A 14,587-nucleotide genomic window follows, 5' to 3' on the forward strand; every position below is an offset into this window, starting at 1 on the left:
TTTGTATTTAAGCAGAAATTAAGATTTATATGTAATGATGAATCAGAAGTTGAATTATCATAAATCAGATTTGTTTTCTTACTAACACAATTATTTAATTGGGGGCTGCCACTTCTGACTAATGATTGGTCAAAAGCTATAGATATAAATGACCAAATAACCATATGCCCCATCTTTTTTCTTGCATTTCAGAAAACCTTGATGGCAATAGAAGTTGTCATCATCTAGCCTTAGACAGTTTAATTTATGAAATAGATTTTATAGTATATAAATTATTTTAAATTGGTATAAATTTGAAGCTATAGATTAGCAACTCTTAACTAAGGGTTGTATATTAGAATTATGTAGTTTTTCAAAATTCACATTTTTAAAGAACTCTCTGAAGCGATTTTTGTTCCTAAGAACTGTCAGTTTATAGAGCTTCCCTGGTGGCTCAATGGTGAAGACTCTGCATGACAATGCAGGAGACATGGGTTTGATCCCTGGTTTAGAAATATCCCACATTCTGTGGAGCAACTAATCTTATGCACTACAACGACTGAAGCCTAGAGCTTCAGTACCTAGAGCCTGTACTCTGCAACAGGAGACACCTCTGCAATGAGAATTCCTTGCACCACAACTGGAGAGTAGTCCCCGTTCGCAGCAACTAGAGAAAAAGACCAAATGCAGCCTAAATAAATAAATAAAAGATCTGTCACTTACAGAAAAAAGTTAGACATTTTTCTTCATCATGAAAGCTAATATAGGAGTGTCTAATTCAAAACAGCTTTCCTACACAGAATTTTATTTTGTAGCAGTATAAATTAGTAGAAAAATTGGTAGTCTCGTAAGTTTTTTACACATTTTTTCCCCTACAGTGTGTGTGACCTGTAACTCGATTGTCAAGGCGGTTAAATGTTAGTAAATTATCCCTTTAGAGTTTGCCAGAAATTCCATGCTATAAGCCACCTAGCCTTTCATTCCCTCAGATTAGTGGTGTTGAATCTGCAGAATTGAGTAACTTGCCTTTGTACATTTATGGACCTTGGGAGATATCCCCTCAGCATAACCCAGAGAAATCTAACCCCAATTTTAGTAAAGTGTTCAGAATTTAGATTGGTTCCTAAAGGGTAGTATGAAAAGCAAATTTCTTAAGAGTTGATTGGAGCAGTTAGGACTAGCTACTTACTTTTCTTACAACTTTTTCCTTTAGTTGACATTTCAGATTAAGATCTTTTATTTCTGTTGCTGCTACCAAAGGCTAGGCATTGCTGTTATCATTAATCTGCTTAAATGTAGTCTTTTTTCACCACTTGTATTATCATTCTAAACAAAACACCCATCATTGCCTTAGTTTTTACTTTTCTAATCAAATGGTGCTTCTAGTAGTTTACAGACTAGAAAGCATCTTAATGCTCCTCCTAAGAAAGACGACAACCCAACCACTGTATCCCTACCTCAGCTCATTTCTGCTTTCTTGCACATTGTTTTGTTTTGGTGGTGGTGGTTAGTGGAAGGATCGTCTAAGGAGTAGAAAGAATCCACACTACTTGACTTGATGGGCTAGGTCTTGAGCCAGGTCAAGTACTCCAGTGCTTTGATGGTGACATTCCAAACACCTAGTTATACTGTGTGTAAGCTGTATCACCAGAGTGATGGTATATGAAAATTTAAAAGTTGGACTTCATGAACTCTGGATGTTGCTAGGTAGAGCAGCCTCAAATTGAAATGAAAGAAAGGATTTAATTGACTGTTAGTTGCTCAGTTGTGTCTGACTCTTTGCAACCCCATGGACCTTAGTCCACCAGGCTCCTCTGTCCGTGAAGTTCTCCAGCAAGAATACTGGAGTGGGTTGCTGTTTTTTCCTCCAAGGGATGTTCCCGACCCAGGGATCAAACCTGGGTCTCCTGCATTGTAGTTGGATTCTTTACCGTCTGAGCCACCAGGGAAATTGCGTAACTCGGAACTTGAAAGAATATTGAAAGGTCAGTCCATCCAAAGGAGAGATTCCGATGGGAAGAATCGGAAATTAAAATGAGGGCTGTTATTTTAAGTGTTGAAACCTCAGCCTGTGCTCCCTTTCTGCCCCCCCCCCACACACACACATTTTTCTGATTAGAAATAGCATGTTTTTATCTGATTTGTAAGTCAGTTACAATACTCATGACAAATATAAATACACCCTACTTAAGGAAGACTGACTCAGAATCTCCTTAAGGGTTGAATTTCAGGCAGTATTTCCTTAGTTTTTGAAATGTTCATTCCCTGGTTAAGAAGCTATTTTCTCCCAATGCAAGATTGAAGTTAAACTTTGAAAATCCTTATGTAACTTTTTACTATTGTGAAAATGTTTTGTTCATTGCTAATAAAAATTACCTTTTTGGGTGCCTAGTAAAATGTTTTTAATAGACTAAATTAACATCTCATTTCCCACTGGGATGTTACTTTCTTTTATAAAAAATATCTTAATGTTTAAGAAATATTCAATAGATAGTATGGAAGAAAATGGGGAAATAAGACATAAATGATGAAACTAGACACTCATGGAGTTGCATAGCTTCATTATATAATCAATAAATAAAACTATGTTATGCTTACTAGTATAGCTATGCACAAAAATCTCACTTGGAACTTGTCAAAGACCAAATAACAAATGCAGCAATTAACATACCACACTTGAACTGTGAATTGTGTGATGCTTACTCCTTGTTTTTCCTTTTCATTGGCATTGAAAAATGATCTTTTCTAATTTTCCTGCCTATCCAGTTTTCTCTTATTTTCCAAAGAGAACAGTTTCTTCTGTTCAGCCATTTTTTGTCTGTTCACTTTCATCTCTTTCTCTTGGTCAAGTTGCTGTTTATAGCAGAATTTATTTATTGAATGCCATATTGATGGACATTAGGTTGGATGTAACTTTTAGATATTTCTTTTGATACAAATTGTGTATTTATATTGCTTGATACTAATGTTATTTTAAAGGGAATTAATTAAAATAGTTTTAACTTAAATATTTTTTCTTATAGCAGAAAAAGAAAACTAAGAACTTCAATCCACCAACACGTAGAAATTGGGAAAGTAATTACTTTGGGATGCCCCTCCAGGATCTGGTTACAGCTGAGAAGCCTATACCACTGTTTGTTGAAAAATGTGTGGAATTTATTGAAGATACAGGTAGGATAGAAGTTACCATTGCAAGACATTTGATTTAAAATTTATGCTACTATTTAATCATAGGTATGATTTAAGGTAGTAGTTTGAATGTTTTCAAAATGTTTAAGACTGATACTATTTTTTAACTCATTTTACACATGAATTTTTCCTTTTAAAATTCATAGCAATATTTATGAATGCAGAGGAGGTAGCTTGTTTGTGATGTTATTATTTATTCAGGAGCACTAGCTTAATATGGTTTATATGGTTTGAGTTGTATTTGTAAGGCGTGTGTAGATATCCTCACTGTTTTAAAAACAAGCCTGCTCTTACGTCTGTTTCATCCAATGAATCTGTTGGACTAGTCACAGTTGAGGAATATAGGCAGAATATTATGTTTATGTGCATTTAAAATGAATACAAGTTAACCATGAAACTGTAGTGATCTGAATAGACTACAAAATTTAATGGTTTGAAAACATGAGCTAATTTCATTATAGCTCTATTTATTCTTAATGACCTCTTTTGATAAGTTTTTTTTTTTTTTTTTATAGAAAAGTTAGGCAAATGTCTTATCTAGAAAGCTCATTTTTACTTCAGTGTAAATGGTGAAATTACATTAATTGGTTTTTAAATGTTAAATTAACCTGAGATTCCTGGGATAAATACCACTTGGTCTATGTGTTATTGCTGGACCCAGTTTGCTAAAATGTTAAGGATTCTGCATTCTAAGAATTAACAATTTATAGTTTTCTAGCAGTGCCTAGAAAATCCCATGGACGGAGGAGCCTGGTGGGCTGCAGTCCATGGGGTCGCTGAGGGTCGGACATGACTGAGCGACTTGCACTTTCACTTTTCACTTTCCTGCATTGGAGAAGGAAATGGCAACCCACTCCAGTGTTCTTGCCTAGAGAATCCCAGGGACGAGGGAGCCTGGTGGGCTGCCGTCTATGGGGTCGCACAGAGTCGGACACGACTGAAGTGACGCAGCAGCAGCAGTGCCTTATATCTGGTTTTGGTGTCAGGGTAAAGCTGGCATCACAGACTGAGTCTGTTTTCTGGAAAAGATTGTATAGAATGGTAATAGTTCTTTTTTTTTTTTCTAATTTTATTTTTAAACTTTACATAATTGTATTAGTTTTGCCAAATATCAAAATGAATCCGCCACAGGTATACATGTGTTCCCCATCCCGAACCCTCCTCCCTCCTCCCTCCCCATACCATCCCTCTGGGCCGTCCCAGTGCACCAGCCCCAAGCATCCAGCATCGTGCATCGAACCTGGACTGGCAACTCGTTTCCTACATGATATTTTACATGTTTCATTGCCATTCTCCCAAATCTTCCCACCCTCTCCCTCTCCCACAGAGTCCATAAGACTGTTCTATACATCAGTGTCTCTTTTGCTGTCTCATACACTGGGTTATTGTTACCATCTTTGTAAATTCCATATATATGCGTTAGTATACTGTATTGGTGTTTTTCCTTCTGGCTTACTTCACTCTGTATAATAGGCTCCAGTTTCATCCACCTCATTAGAACTGATTCAAATGTATTCTTTTTAATGGCTGAGTAATACTCCATTGTGTGTATGTACCACAGCTTTCTTATCCATTCATCTGCTGATGGACATCTAGGTTGCTTCCATGTCTTGGCTATTATAAACAGTGCTGCGATGAACATTGGGGTACACGTGTCTCTTTCCCTTCTGGTTTGGTAGAAGGGAAAGAGACATTACTAGAATGGTAATAGTTCTTTATTAAATTTTGGAGAATTCACCAGCGAAACTATCTGGACCTGGAATTTTGTGAGGAGGCTTTTAACTATAGATTAAATTTCTTTAATGGATATAGGACTGTACAGATTTTCAGTTTATTCAGTAAGCATTGACTGTGTCTTTCAGGGAGTTTATCCTTTTCATTCAAGTTGCTATAAGGTGGTTTATAAAATTCCATATCATACTTTTGATGCCTCTTCTTTTGTTTTTGGCATTACTAATTTCATTTTTCCTTCTTGTTAGAAGTTTGTCCATTTTATTGATCTTTTCAAAGAACCAGCTTTTGATTTTATTGATTTTTTTTTCTCTTTTGTCCATTTCTAAACTCAGTGAATTCTACTTCTTCTTTACTTCTTTTTGCTTTCGATTTTTTTTATAGTTTCTTAAGGTATAAACCTAGATTAATGATTTTGTCCAGTCTTCTATACTGTTTAGCATTTAAAATTTTCCTGTAAATATTATTTTAGCTGTACACCAAGGTCTTAATGCTGTTTCCATTTTCATTCAGTTCAGGATACTTTGTAATTTATTTCCCTTTTGACTTTTTAATTTAACACATTAATTTTTATTTCAGATGTTTTCCAGATAACTTTGTTATTCATTTATAGTTTAATTTTGTTGCAGTTGATAACAGTTTGACTTCAGTGTAACTTTATTGAGACTTGTTATTTATAGCCCAGAATGTGGTCTGTTTTGAAGTGTTCCTTGGGACCTTGAGCAAAATGTTTATTAAGCTATTGGATGAAGGATTCATCCAATGTCAGGTCAAGTTCTTTGAGAATATTGGTCAAATCTTATCTGTCCTTACTGATTTTCTTGTTGACTTGTTTTTTTTAATTGAGTACTGTTAAAATCTTTAATCATGATTGATACTTGTCTGTTTCTCCTTTGAGTTGTGTTAGCTTTTGCGTTATGTGTTTTGTAATTTCTTTAGTTTCACATATATTTAGGATTATGTCTTTTTTATGAAATAGTATCTTTATGATGCATTCTCCTTGTTTTGAAGCCTACTTAATCTAAAATTAATGTAGCAAACTGCATTTTCTTTCTTTTTTTCTATGAAGTATGTTTTTTTAATCCTTTTAATTGTATCTTCTTATTTAATGGAGTTTCTCATGGACTGAGTCTGACAATCCACCCTTCTAAGTGGAGTATTTATTAGATCGTTGGCTTTTTATGTAATTATCAATCTAATTGGTTTTAAATCTTCTGTCTTGTTTTTATTTTTTGTCTAGTGTGAACATTATTCCTTTTCTGTTTTTGCTTTCTTTTGGATAAGCTGAAAACTTTTTTCTCTTATTTTAACGCCAGCATCCAGTTACAATGTTTGTCTGTTAGGGTTATTTTAAGTGGTACTCTCGAATTTTAAATACATATCTTTAATCACAATTCATCTTTAGACAACATTACACCAGCATAATGTGTAGCTTAAGAACCTTGGAACAGTACATTTAACCCTCCAATCCCTTTTTCTATTGTACACTTTAAATTTACAATATGTTTTAAGTATCATAGTATATGTTCATAATTTTTACTTTAAATAAGTAATTATCCTTATTTTTGAAAGGTTTTCTTAAGTTATAATCCTCTTAGAAAACAGCTTTATAAAAATATAATTCACATACTCTACCCTCTACCCATTTAAATTGTACAGTCCAGTGGTATATTTGTATGTTCACAGAGTTGTGCAAGCATCAGCACATTCAATTTTAGAGCATTTTCATCACTTCCAAAGTAAACCCCATCCATTAAGCAGTCAGTTCCCCATTCTCCATACTCATCATCCCTTAACTTTCTGACTCTATAGATTTACCTATTCTGGTCTTCTTCTTTGCTTTAACATAGTGTTTTATAGCATCCACGTTAGCATCTCTCAGTACTTCATTTTTTTAAATAATTTTTATTTATTTTTGACTGTGCGGGGTCTTTGTTGCTGTGCGCATTACTCTGTAGATGTAGGGCGTGGGCTTCTCATTGTAGTGGCTTGTCTTGTTCCGAGAACTGGCTCTAGGGCACGCAGGCTTTAGTAGTTGCAGACGTGGTCTTTGTAGTTGCAGCTCCCAGGTCCTAGAGCACAGGCTCAGTGGTTGTGGTGCATGGGCTAACTCAGCAGCATGTGGAGTTTTCCCAGATCAAGCCCTGAATTCATTTCTTCTGCATTGGCAGACAGACTCTACCACTGAGCCACCAGGGAATCCCCATGCATTTTTATTGTTGAATAATGTTCCATTGATGCGAATTTGTGTTGATTGCCACTTTTTGACAACTCTGAATGTTGCTGCAGTGAACACTTATGTACCAGTTTTTTGTGTGGACACATTTTTCCCTCCTTCGAGTATACATACCTAGGAGCAGAATTTCTAGATCATAGGGTACGTATGTGTTAATCGCTCAGTCATGTCTGACTCTTTGCGACCCTGTGGACTGTAGCCCATGAGGCTCCTCTATCCATGGAAGGAGTGAGTTGCCATTTCCTTCTCCAGGGCATCTTCCTGATCCAGGGATCTAACCCGGGTCTCCGGCATTGCAGGCAGATTCTTTACCATATGAGCCACTAAGGAAGCCCCTATGTTTAACCCTTTGAGGAATTTTCAGTTGTTTATTGGCCATTTGTATATCTTTGGAAAGACATCTTTTCATATACTTTGCCATTTTTAAGTTCAGTTGTTTATCTTAGTGTTGAGTTGAAGAGTTCTTTATATACTCTAGATACAGTTCAGTTCAGTTCAGTCGCTCAGTGGTGTCCAACTCTTTGCAACCCCGTGAACTGTAGCATGCCAGGCTTCCTTGTCCATCACCAACTCCCGGAGTTCACCCAAACCCGTGTCCATTGAGTTGGTGATGCCATCCAACCATCTCATCCTCTGTTGTCCCCATCTCCTCCTGCCCTCAATCTTTCCCAGCATCAGGGTCTTTTCAAATGAGTCAGCTCTTCGCATCAGGTGGCCAAAGGATTGGAGTTTCAGCTTCAGCATCAGTCCTTCCAGTGAACACCAAGGACTGATCTCCTTTAGGATGGACTGGTTGGATCTCCTGGTAGTCTTAGGGACTCTCAAGAGTTTTCTCCAACACCACAGTTCAAAAGCATCAATTCTTCGGCGCTCAGCTTTCTTTATAGTCCAACTCTCACATCCATACATGACCACTGGAAAAACCATAACCTTGACTAGAGAGACCGTTGTTGGCAAAGTAATGTCTCTGCTTTTTAATATGCTGTCTGGGTTGGTCATAACTTTCCTTCCAGGGAGTAAAGATCTTTTAATTTCATGGCTACAATCACCATCTGCAGTGAACAAGTTGCTTTCAAATACGATTTGCAGTTTTTTTCCCCCAAATTTCTTGTTGGTATCATTTGAAGCACAAAAGTTGTAAATTTTGATGAAATCTAATTTTTTTTTGGTCACTGTGTGCATGGTATCATATCTAAGAAAGCTTTGCCAAAGCCAAGATTACAAACATGTATTCCTATATATTCTTCTAAGAGCTTTTTTGGTTTTACCTGTTACATTTAGGTCTGTGATTCATTTTGAGTTAATTTTTGTGTGTGGTACAAGGAGGCATCCCAGCTTGATTCATTTGCTTGTACATATCCATTGTCCAAGCACCATTTATTGAATTACCTTGACATTCTTTTTGAAAATCACTTGGCTATAAATGTGAGTAGTTCTTCCACTTATATTCCATTGATCTATATGCCTACCCATTTTTGTCTGTACCAGTTTGTTTTCAATATTTTATCTCTGGGGTTATTTTTGAAACCAGGAAGTTTAGTCCTCCAACTTTGTTCTTTTATTTCTAGGCTGTTAGATTTTTTCTTTTCAGTTTTTTGGATTGCTCCTCATCTTCTGCATGATATTTACCAAAAAATCTGTTTTTCTTTCCAGTATTCCTCTGTATATGATGTGTTACCCTCTCCCCCTCAATTCCCAACTGCTTTTAAGATTATTCTGTTTTTTGCTGAATTTTTTTATTAGCATATTAGGTTTTTTTTTTTTTTTGGTGTGGGTGTGTATTCTTTGGGATTTTCTATGTATATAAGGTCATATCCACTGTGAATAGGGATAGCTTTACTTCTTCTTTTGAAATTTGGTTGTCTTTTGTTTCTGTGTCTTGCTCTGGCTTGAACTTCCAGTGTAATATTGAATAGCTGTGGTGAAAGCAGGCATTGTTGGTATTCCTTACTTTAGAGGAAAGCTTTCTTTCACCATTATCATGTTAGCTCTGAATTTTTCATAAATATTCTTTATCGTGTTATAGAAGTTTCCTTCTGTATTAGTTTCCTGGAGTTGTCAGAATGAACTCCCACAAACTGGGTAGCTTAAAACAATAGAAATGTATTTGCTGACAGCCTAAAGGCTGGAAATCTGAAATCAAGATGTCAGTTGGGTCATGCTCCCTCAGAGACTGGATAGAATCCTTTCTTGGTTCTTTCTGGCTTCTGGTGGTGTCTATCAATCCTTGATATTCCTTGGCTTACAAGTAATAACGTTATTCCATTCTGTCTTTGGAGTTCTGGCTGTATCTGCCTTCTTAGAAAGATGCTAGTTGGGTTAAGGACTCACCCTCATCTTATATGACCTCATCTTATCCTAGCTGATTGTAGTGGTCTTGTTTGCAAGTAAGGTCCCTTTCTAAGGCATTGGGGGTTATGACGTCAACATATCTTTTGGGGAGACTAAGTCAATCCATAAAACATTTTATTCCTAGTTTGTAGAGTATTTTTTATTGTGAAAGGGTGTTGGATATTGTGAGATGATTTTTTGTGTCAGTTGATATAATCATGTGGGATTTTTTCTTTCATTCTATTAATGTGAGTTGCATTATCTTTTTGTTATGTTGAACCACATTTGCATTCCTGTGATAAATCCCACTGCCTCATGGTATATAATCTTTTTAATGCTGTTGAATTCAATTTGCTGTGTGGGTGCCCAGTTGCGTCTGACTCTTAGCCCACCAGGCTTCTCTGTCCAAGGAGTCTCCAGGCAAGAATACTGAAGCAGGTTGCCATCCCTTAATGTAGGGGATCTTCCAACCCAGGGGTCAGACTCACATCTTTTGCATCTCCTGCATTTGCAGGCAGTTTCTTTACTACTGTGCCACCTGGAAAGCCCTTCAGTTTGCTAGTGTTCTGCAGAAGTTTTTTGCATCTGTATTCCTAAAGAATATTGGTATATAGCTTTCATTTCTTTTGGAGTCTTTGGCTTTAGTATTGGGGTAATACTGACCTCATAGAATGAGCTAGGAAGTGTTTCTTCCTTTATCTTTTTATTCTTTAGAATATTTTAAAGCTAGTTTTCTCTGTTATTAAAGAGCTATCTTCAGGAACTTGTGAAGCATTTCTATGTTAGAGATTTTCTAAAATTTTTTCTTGATTTTAGTCTTTCAGTTTTATGTTTTGTTGCCAGTGTATCTCCTGCTGCTTATAATTTTATTTTGCATTTCCAGTTTACAACTTCTAATTTGTTGTGAGTCAGGAAAACATATGGCAGAATTAGTCTAAGTTGTGTTTTTGGTTAGGTTGAATAGAATCTGTGGGTAAACAGGAGGTATTCCTCCTATAAAGAAAAACAGTATATTTTAGTGCAGGGGTTTGTAACATTTTTTTGGTTATTTATAATCTTTTTTATTTGCATTTTTTAAGTTATGATAGGTTAGGGGATGAGATGACCAAGTTCCAGATAAATCAGGAATTTCTCTCACTATCCTAAAATTTATATTTGCATGTAGATGTAGTTAATCTGAAATGCCCTCATTATTACAAATTACAAAGAAAAGATTACCTCTAAAGCTTAGAGGTTATTTTTCTGCTCAGATTATGTTAGAAGCATGAGTGTCTCAGTGAGGTTCTTTAAATATTGGTCTGAAAATTATGTTGTTCCAACACATCAATGATAAATGAAATAATTGAGGTGAAATGAGTATAAATGAATCTCTGTTTTTTTGGTAAAATAAAGGTTACTATAACTTTGTTTTTATTTATACTTCATCATTCCCACTTGCCTTTTTGAAGAACTCCTACTCATTTTCGTTGATCTAAATAAATAACACTTTTTCACTGAATGTCATTGCCTTTTATCGTCTGTGCTTCCTTATCCTACCTATATATCAGTCCATTTTTATATTCATTCCTTTGCATATCTCATCAAACCCCACCATGTTATTCTCTTGGCAAACCTCAACTTTGATTAAACTAACTCTCTGCCTTCTCTGTAATTGGACGAGAAAAGTAGATCATGGCTGTAGAAAAACATAAACCATGCATTTCATGTTAAATATGTGACCACAAATCTGAAGTAATCATCCAGTGTTTTCTTTATTTCTAAACATTTTGAAAATTTTTTGAACCTTCAGAAATGTTACAAGGATAATATTATGAAGCATCCACATAACTTTCATCTAGATATACCAATTTTGGGGGAGGAGGTTACCACATTTCTCCCCAGACTTTTTTTTTTTTTGGCTAAACCATTGGAAAGTTACAGACACCATGTACTTCATTCTTGAATCTTTTAGCATATATCTCCTAAGAACATTTTCTCCACATAACCACAATATAAATAACACCTTTGGGAAATAAAACATTGATAAAAATCTTACTTTTTAATATTTTGTTTATAAGCAGATTTCCATTATTATCCCAGTAATGCCCTCTTACAGCTTCTTTGTTCTTTCAGTTTAGGATCCAGTCAAGGATCGTGCATTTGCATTTATTGTTATGCATGAAATATGTCTCTTTATCTTTCCTTAATCTATAATAGTTCTCTAGCCTTATATTTTCTTGACACATTTTTTGAAAATTCTTAAGTTTTTTTTCCCAGAATGTTCCTAAATTTTGTCTGATTCCTGGTCAGATTCAACTTAAACACTTTTGGCTGGAATTCTACATAGGGCTGAGATATCTTTCTTTGATGCATCACACTAAGAAACATATGATGCTATTTCCTAAAGGACTTCTTAGGTTGCTTTGGAAATTCTAGACTTTTAATAACCTTAACAGTGTCAGATAATGCTTAAAGTTGTGATCATTGACATCTGACTTTAATGATTCAAGAGTGACTTGTTTATTCTTGATATAGCCAAGAATTATAAATTAGCCCTTAAAGCGTTTCGTGAGATAATTTTAGTATGCCTGTGTCTAGCAGAAATTCCTTAAGGATTTCTAGTATATTAATAAATGGCCTTTTGTGTTGTCTGGCTTTGAAACATATTTTTTATCTGTTAGCAAGAACATTTTCTTCTTGAAGTAGCTGGTCATTGGGGTACAGCTAATCCTTTCTTTTTGTTTTTTTGAACACCATAGCCATTAGACCATAATCTCTAAGAGATTAGGGACCTGTAGCTCCTAAAACTGGGGGCACATATGATTAAATCTTTATTTAATAAATGTTTAAAAATGAACCCTAGTTTCTTTTAATAACCCTACATGTGTGTCCTTTGTGCCAATAGTAACACAAGAGTGATATCTTTTTAAGTCTTTATTTTCCAAAATAGAATTAGCATTTATTATTTTTTCCTAAAACGTAGTGCATGACCATTGCAAAAGATAGTGTGACTTTTTATAATTTAAATTTATATCAGTTCAGTTCAGTCTCTCAGTCATGTCCAATTCTTTGTGACACCATGAACTGCAGCACACCAGGCCTCCCTGTCCATCACCAACTCCCGGAGTCCACTCAAACCCATGTCCATCGAGTTGGTGATGCCATCCAACCATCAAATCCTCTGTCGTCCCCTACTCCTCCTGCCCTCAATCTTTCCCAGCATCAGGGTCTTTTCAAATGAGTCAGCTCTTTGTATCAGGTGGCCAAAGGATTGGAGTTTCAGCTTCAGCATCAGTCCTTCCAGTGAACACCCAGGACTGATCTCCTTTAGGATGGACTGGTTGGATCTCCTTGCAGTCCAAGGGACTCTCAAGAGTCTTCTCAAACACCACAGTTTAAAAGCATCAATTCTTCTGCACTGAGCTTTCTTTATAGTCCAACATCCATATATGACCACTGGAAAAACCACAGCCTTGACGAGATGGACCTTTGTTGGCAAAGTAATGTCTCTGCTTTTTTAATATGCTGTCTAGGTTGGTCGTAACTTTCCTTATAAGGAGTAAGCGTCTTTTAATTTCATGGCTGCAGTCACCATCTGCAGTGATTTTGGAGCCCCCAAAAATAAAGTCTGACACTGTTTCCACTGTTTCCCCATCTATTTCCCATGAAGTGATGGGACCAGATGCCATGATCTTCGTTTTCTGAATGTTGAGCTTTAGGCCAACTTTTTCACTCTCCTGTTTCACTTTCATCAAGAGGCTTTTGAGTTCCTCTTCACTTTCTGCCATAAGGGTGGTGTCATCTGCATATCTGAGGTTATTGATATTTCTCCCGGCAATCTTGATTCCAGCTTGTGCTTCTTCCTGCCCAGCATTTCTCATGATGTACTCTGCATATAAGTTAAATAAGCAGGGTGACAATATACAGCCTTGACATACTCCTTTCCTGATTTGGAACCAGTCTGTTGTTCCATGTCCAGTTCTAACTGTTGCTTCCTGACTTGCATACAGGTTTTTCAAGAGTCAGGTCAGGTGGTCTGGTATGCCCATCTGTTTCAGAATTTTCCACAGTTTACTGTGATCCACACAGTCAAAGGCTTTGGCATAGTCAATAAAGCAGAAATAGATGTTTTCTGGAACTCTCTTGCTTTTTTGATGATCCAGCGGATGTTGGAGATTTGATCTCTGGTTCCTCTGCCTTTTCTAAAACCAGCTTGAACATCAGGAAGTTCACTGTTCACGTATTGCTGAAGCCTGGCTTGGGGAATTTTGAGCATTTCTTTACTAGTGTGTGAGATGAGTGCAATTGTGCAGTAGTTTGAGCATTCTTTGGCATTGCCTTTCTTTGGGATTGGAATGAAAACTGACCTTTTCCAGTCCTGTGGCCACTGCTGAGTTTCCCAGATTTGCTGGCATATTGAGTGCAGCACTTTCACAGCATTGTCTTTTAGGATTTGAAACAGCTCAACTGGAATTCTATAACCTCCACTAGCTTTGTTCATAGTGATGCTTTCTAAGGCCCACTTGACTTCACATTCCAGGATGTCTGGCTCTAGGTGAGTGATCACACCATCGTGATTATCTGGGTCATGAAGATCTTTTTTGTACAGTTCTTCTGTGTATTCTTGCCATCTCAATATCTTCTGCTTCTGTTAGGTCCATACCATTTCTGTCCTTTATCGAGCCCATCTTTGCATGAAATGTTCCCTTGGTATCTCTAATTTTCTTGAAAAGATCTCTAGTCTTTCCCATTCTGTTGTTTTCCTCTGTTTCTTTGCATTGATCGCTATATGTTTATATCTTTAAAAAAATTTTAGATTTATAGCAGAATCAAGAGAGAGATTTCTCATTTACCCCCTCTCACACGTGAAACTCTCCCCAACCCCCATCACCAACATCACTCCCCAAAATGGTACATTTTTTACCAAGGATAAACCTGTGCTGATACATGATAATCACCCACAGTTAATAGTGTACATTAGTATTTACTCTTGGTGTTGTATATTTTATTGGTTTGGACATATGTATAATGACATATCCATCACTACAGTAGCATAAAGAGTGTTTTTACTGCCCTAAAAATCTTTGGTGCTCTGCCTATTCATCTCTCTCTACCTCTCCCACCCCTGGCAACCACGTACCT

At 36.3% G+C, this 14,587-nt stretch overlaps 1 protein-coding gene across 4 annotated transcripts in view; it reads left to right on the forward strand.

Moving 5' to 3' along the window:
• The window catches only part of ARHGAP5 (Rho GTPase activating protein 5), a 79,073-nt gene that overhangs the window by 38,657 nt on the left and 25,829 nt on the right, over positions 1 to 14,587 (forward strand). For 2 of the 4 annotated variants that reach the window (XM_070358702.1, XM_070358701.1), the window contains exon 3: positions 3,003 to 3,150. In XM_070358702.1, coding sequence (XP_070214803.1) covers positions 3,003 to 3,150 — 148 coding nt within the window. Of the gene's footprint in view, positions 1 to 3,002; positions 3,151 to 14,587 lie in introns of those variants that run through there. The other 2 variants (XM_070358704.1, XM_070358703.1) reach the window with 2 other exon arrangements.

This window comes from Bos mutus, chromosome 21 (assembly GCF_027580195.1).
Source record: "Bos mutus isolate GX-2022 chromosome 21, NWIPB_WYAK_1.1, whole genome shotgun sequence".
NCBI lineage: Eukaryota > Metazoa > Chordata > Mammalia > Artiodactyla > Bovidae > Bos > Bos mutus.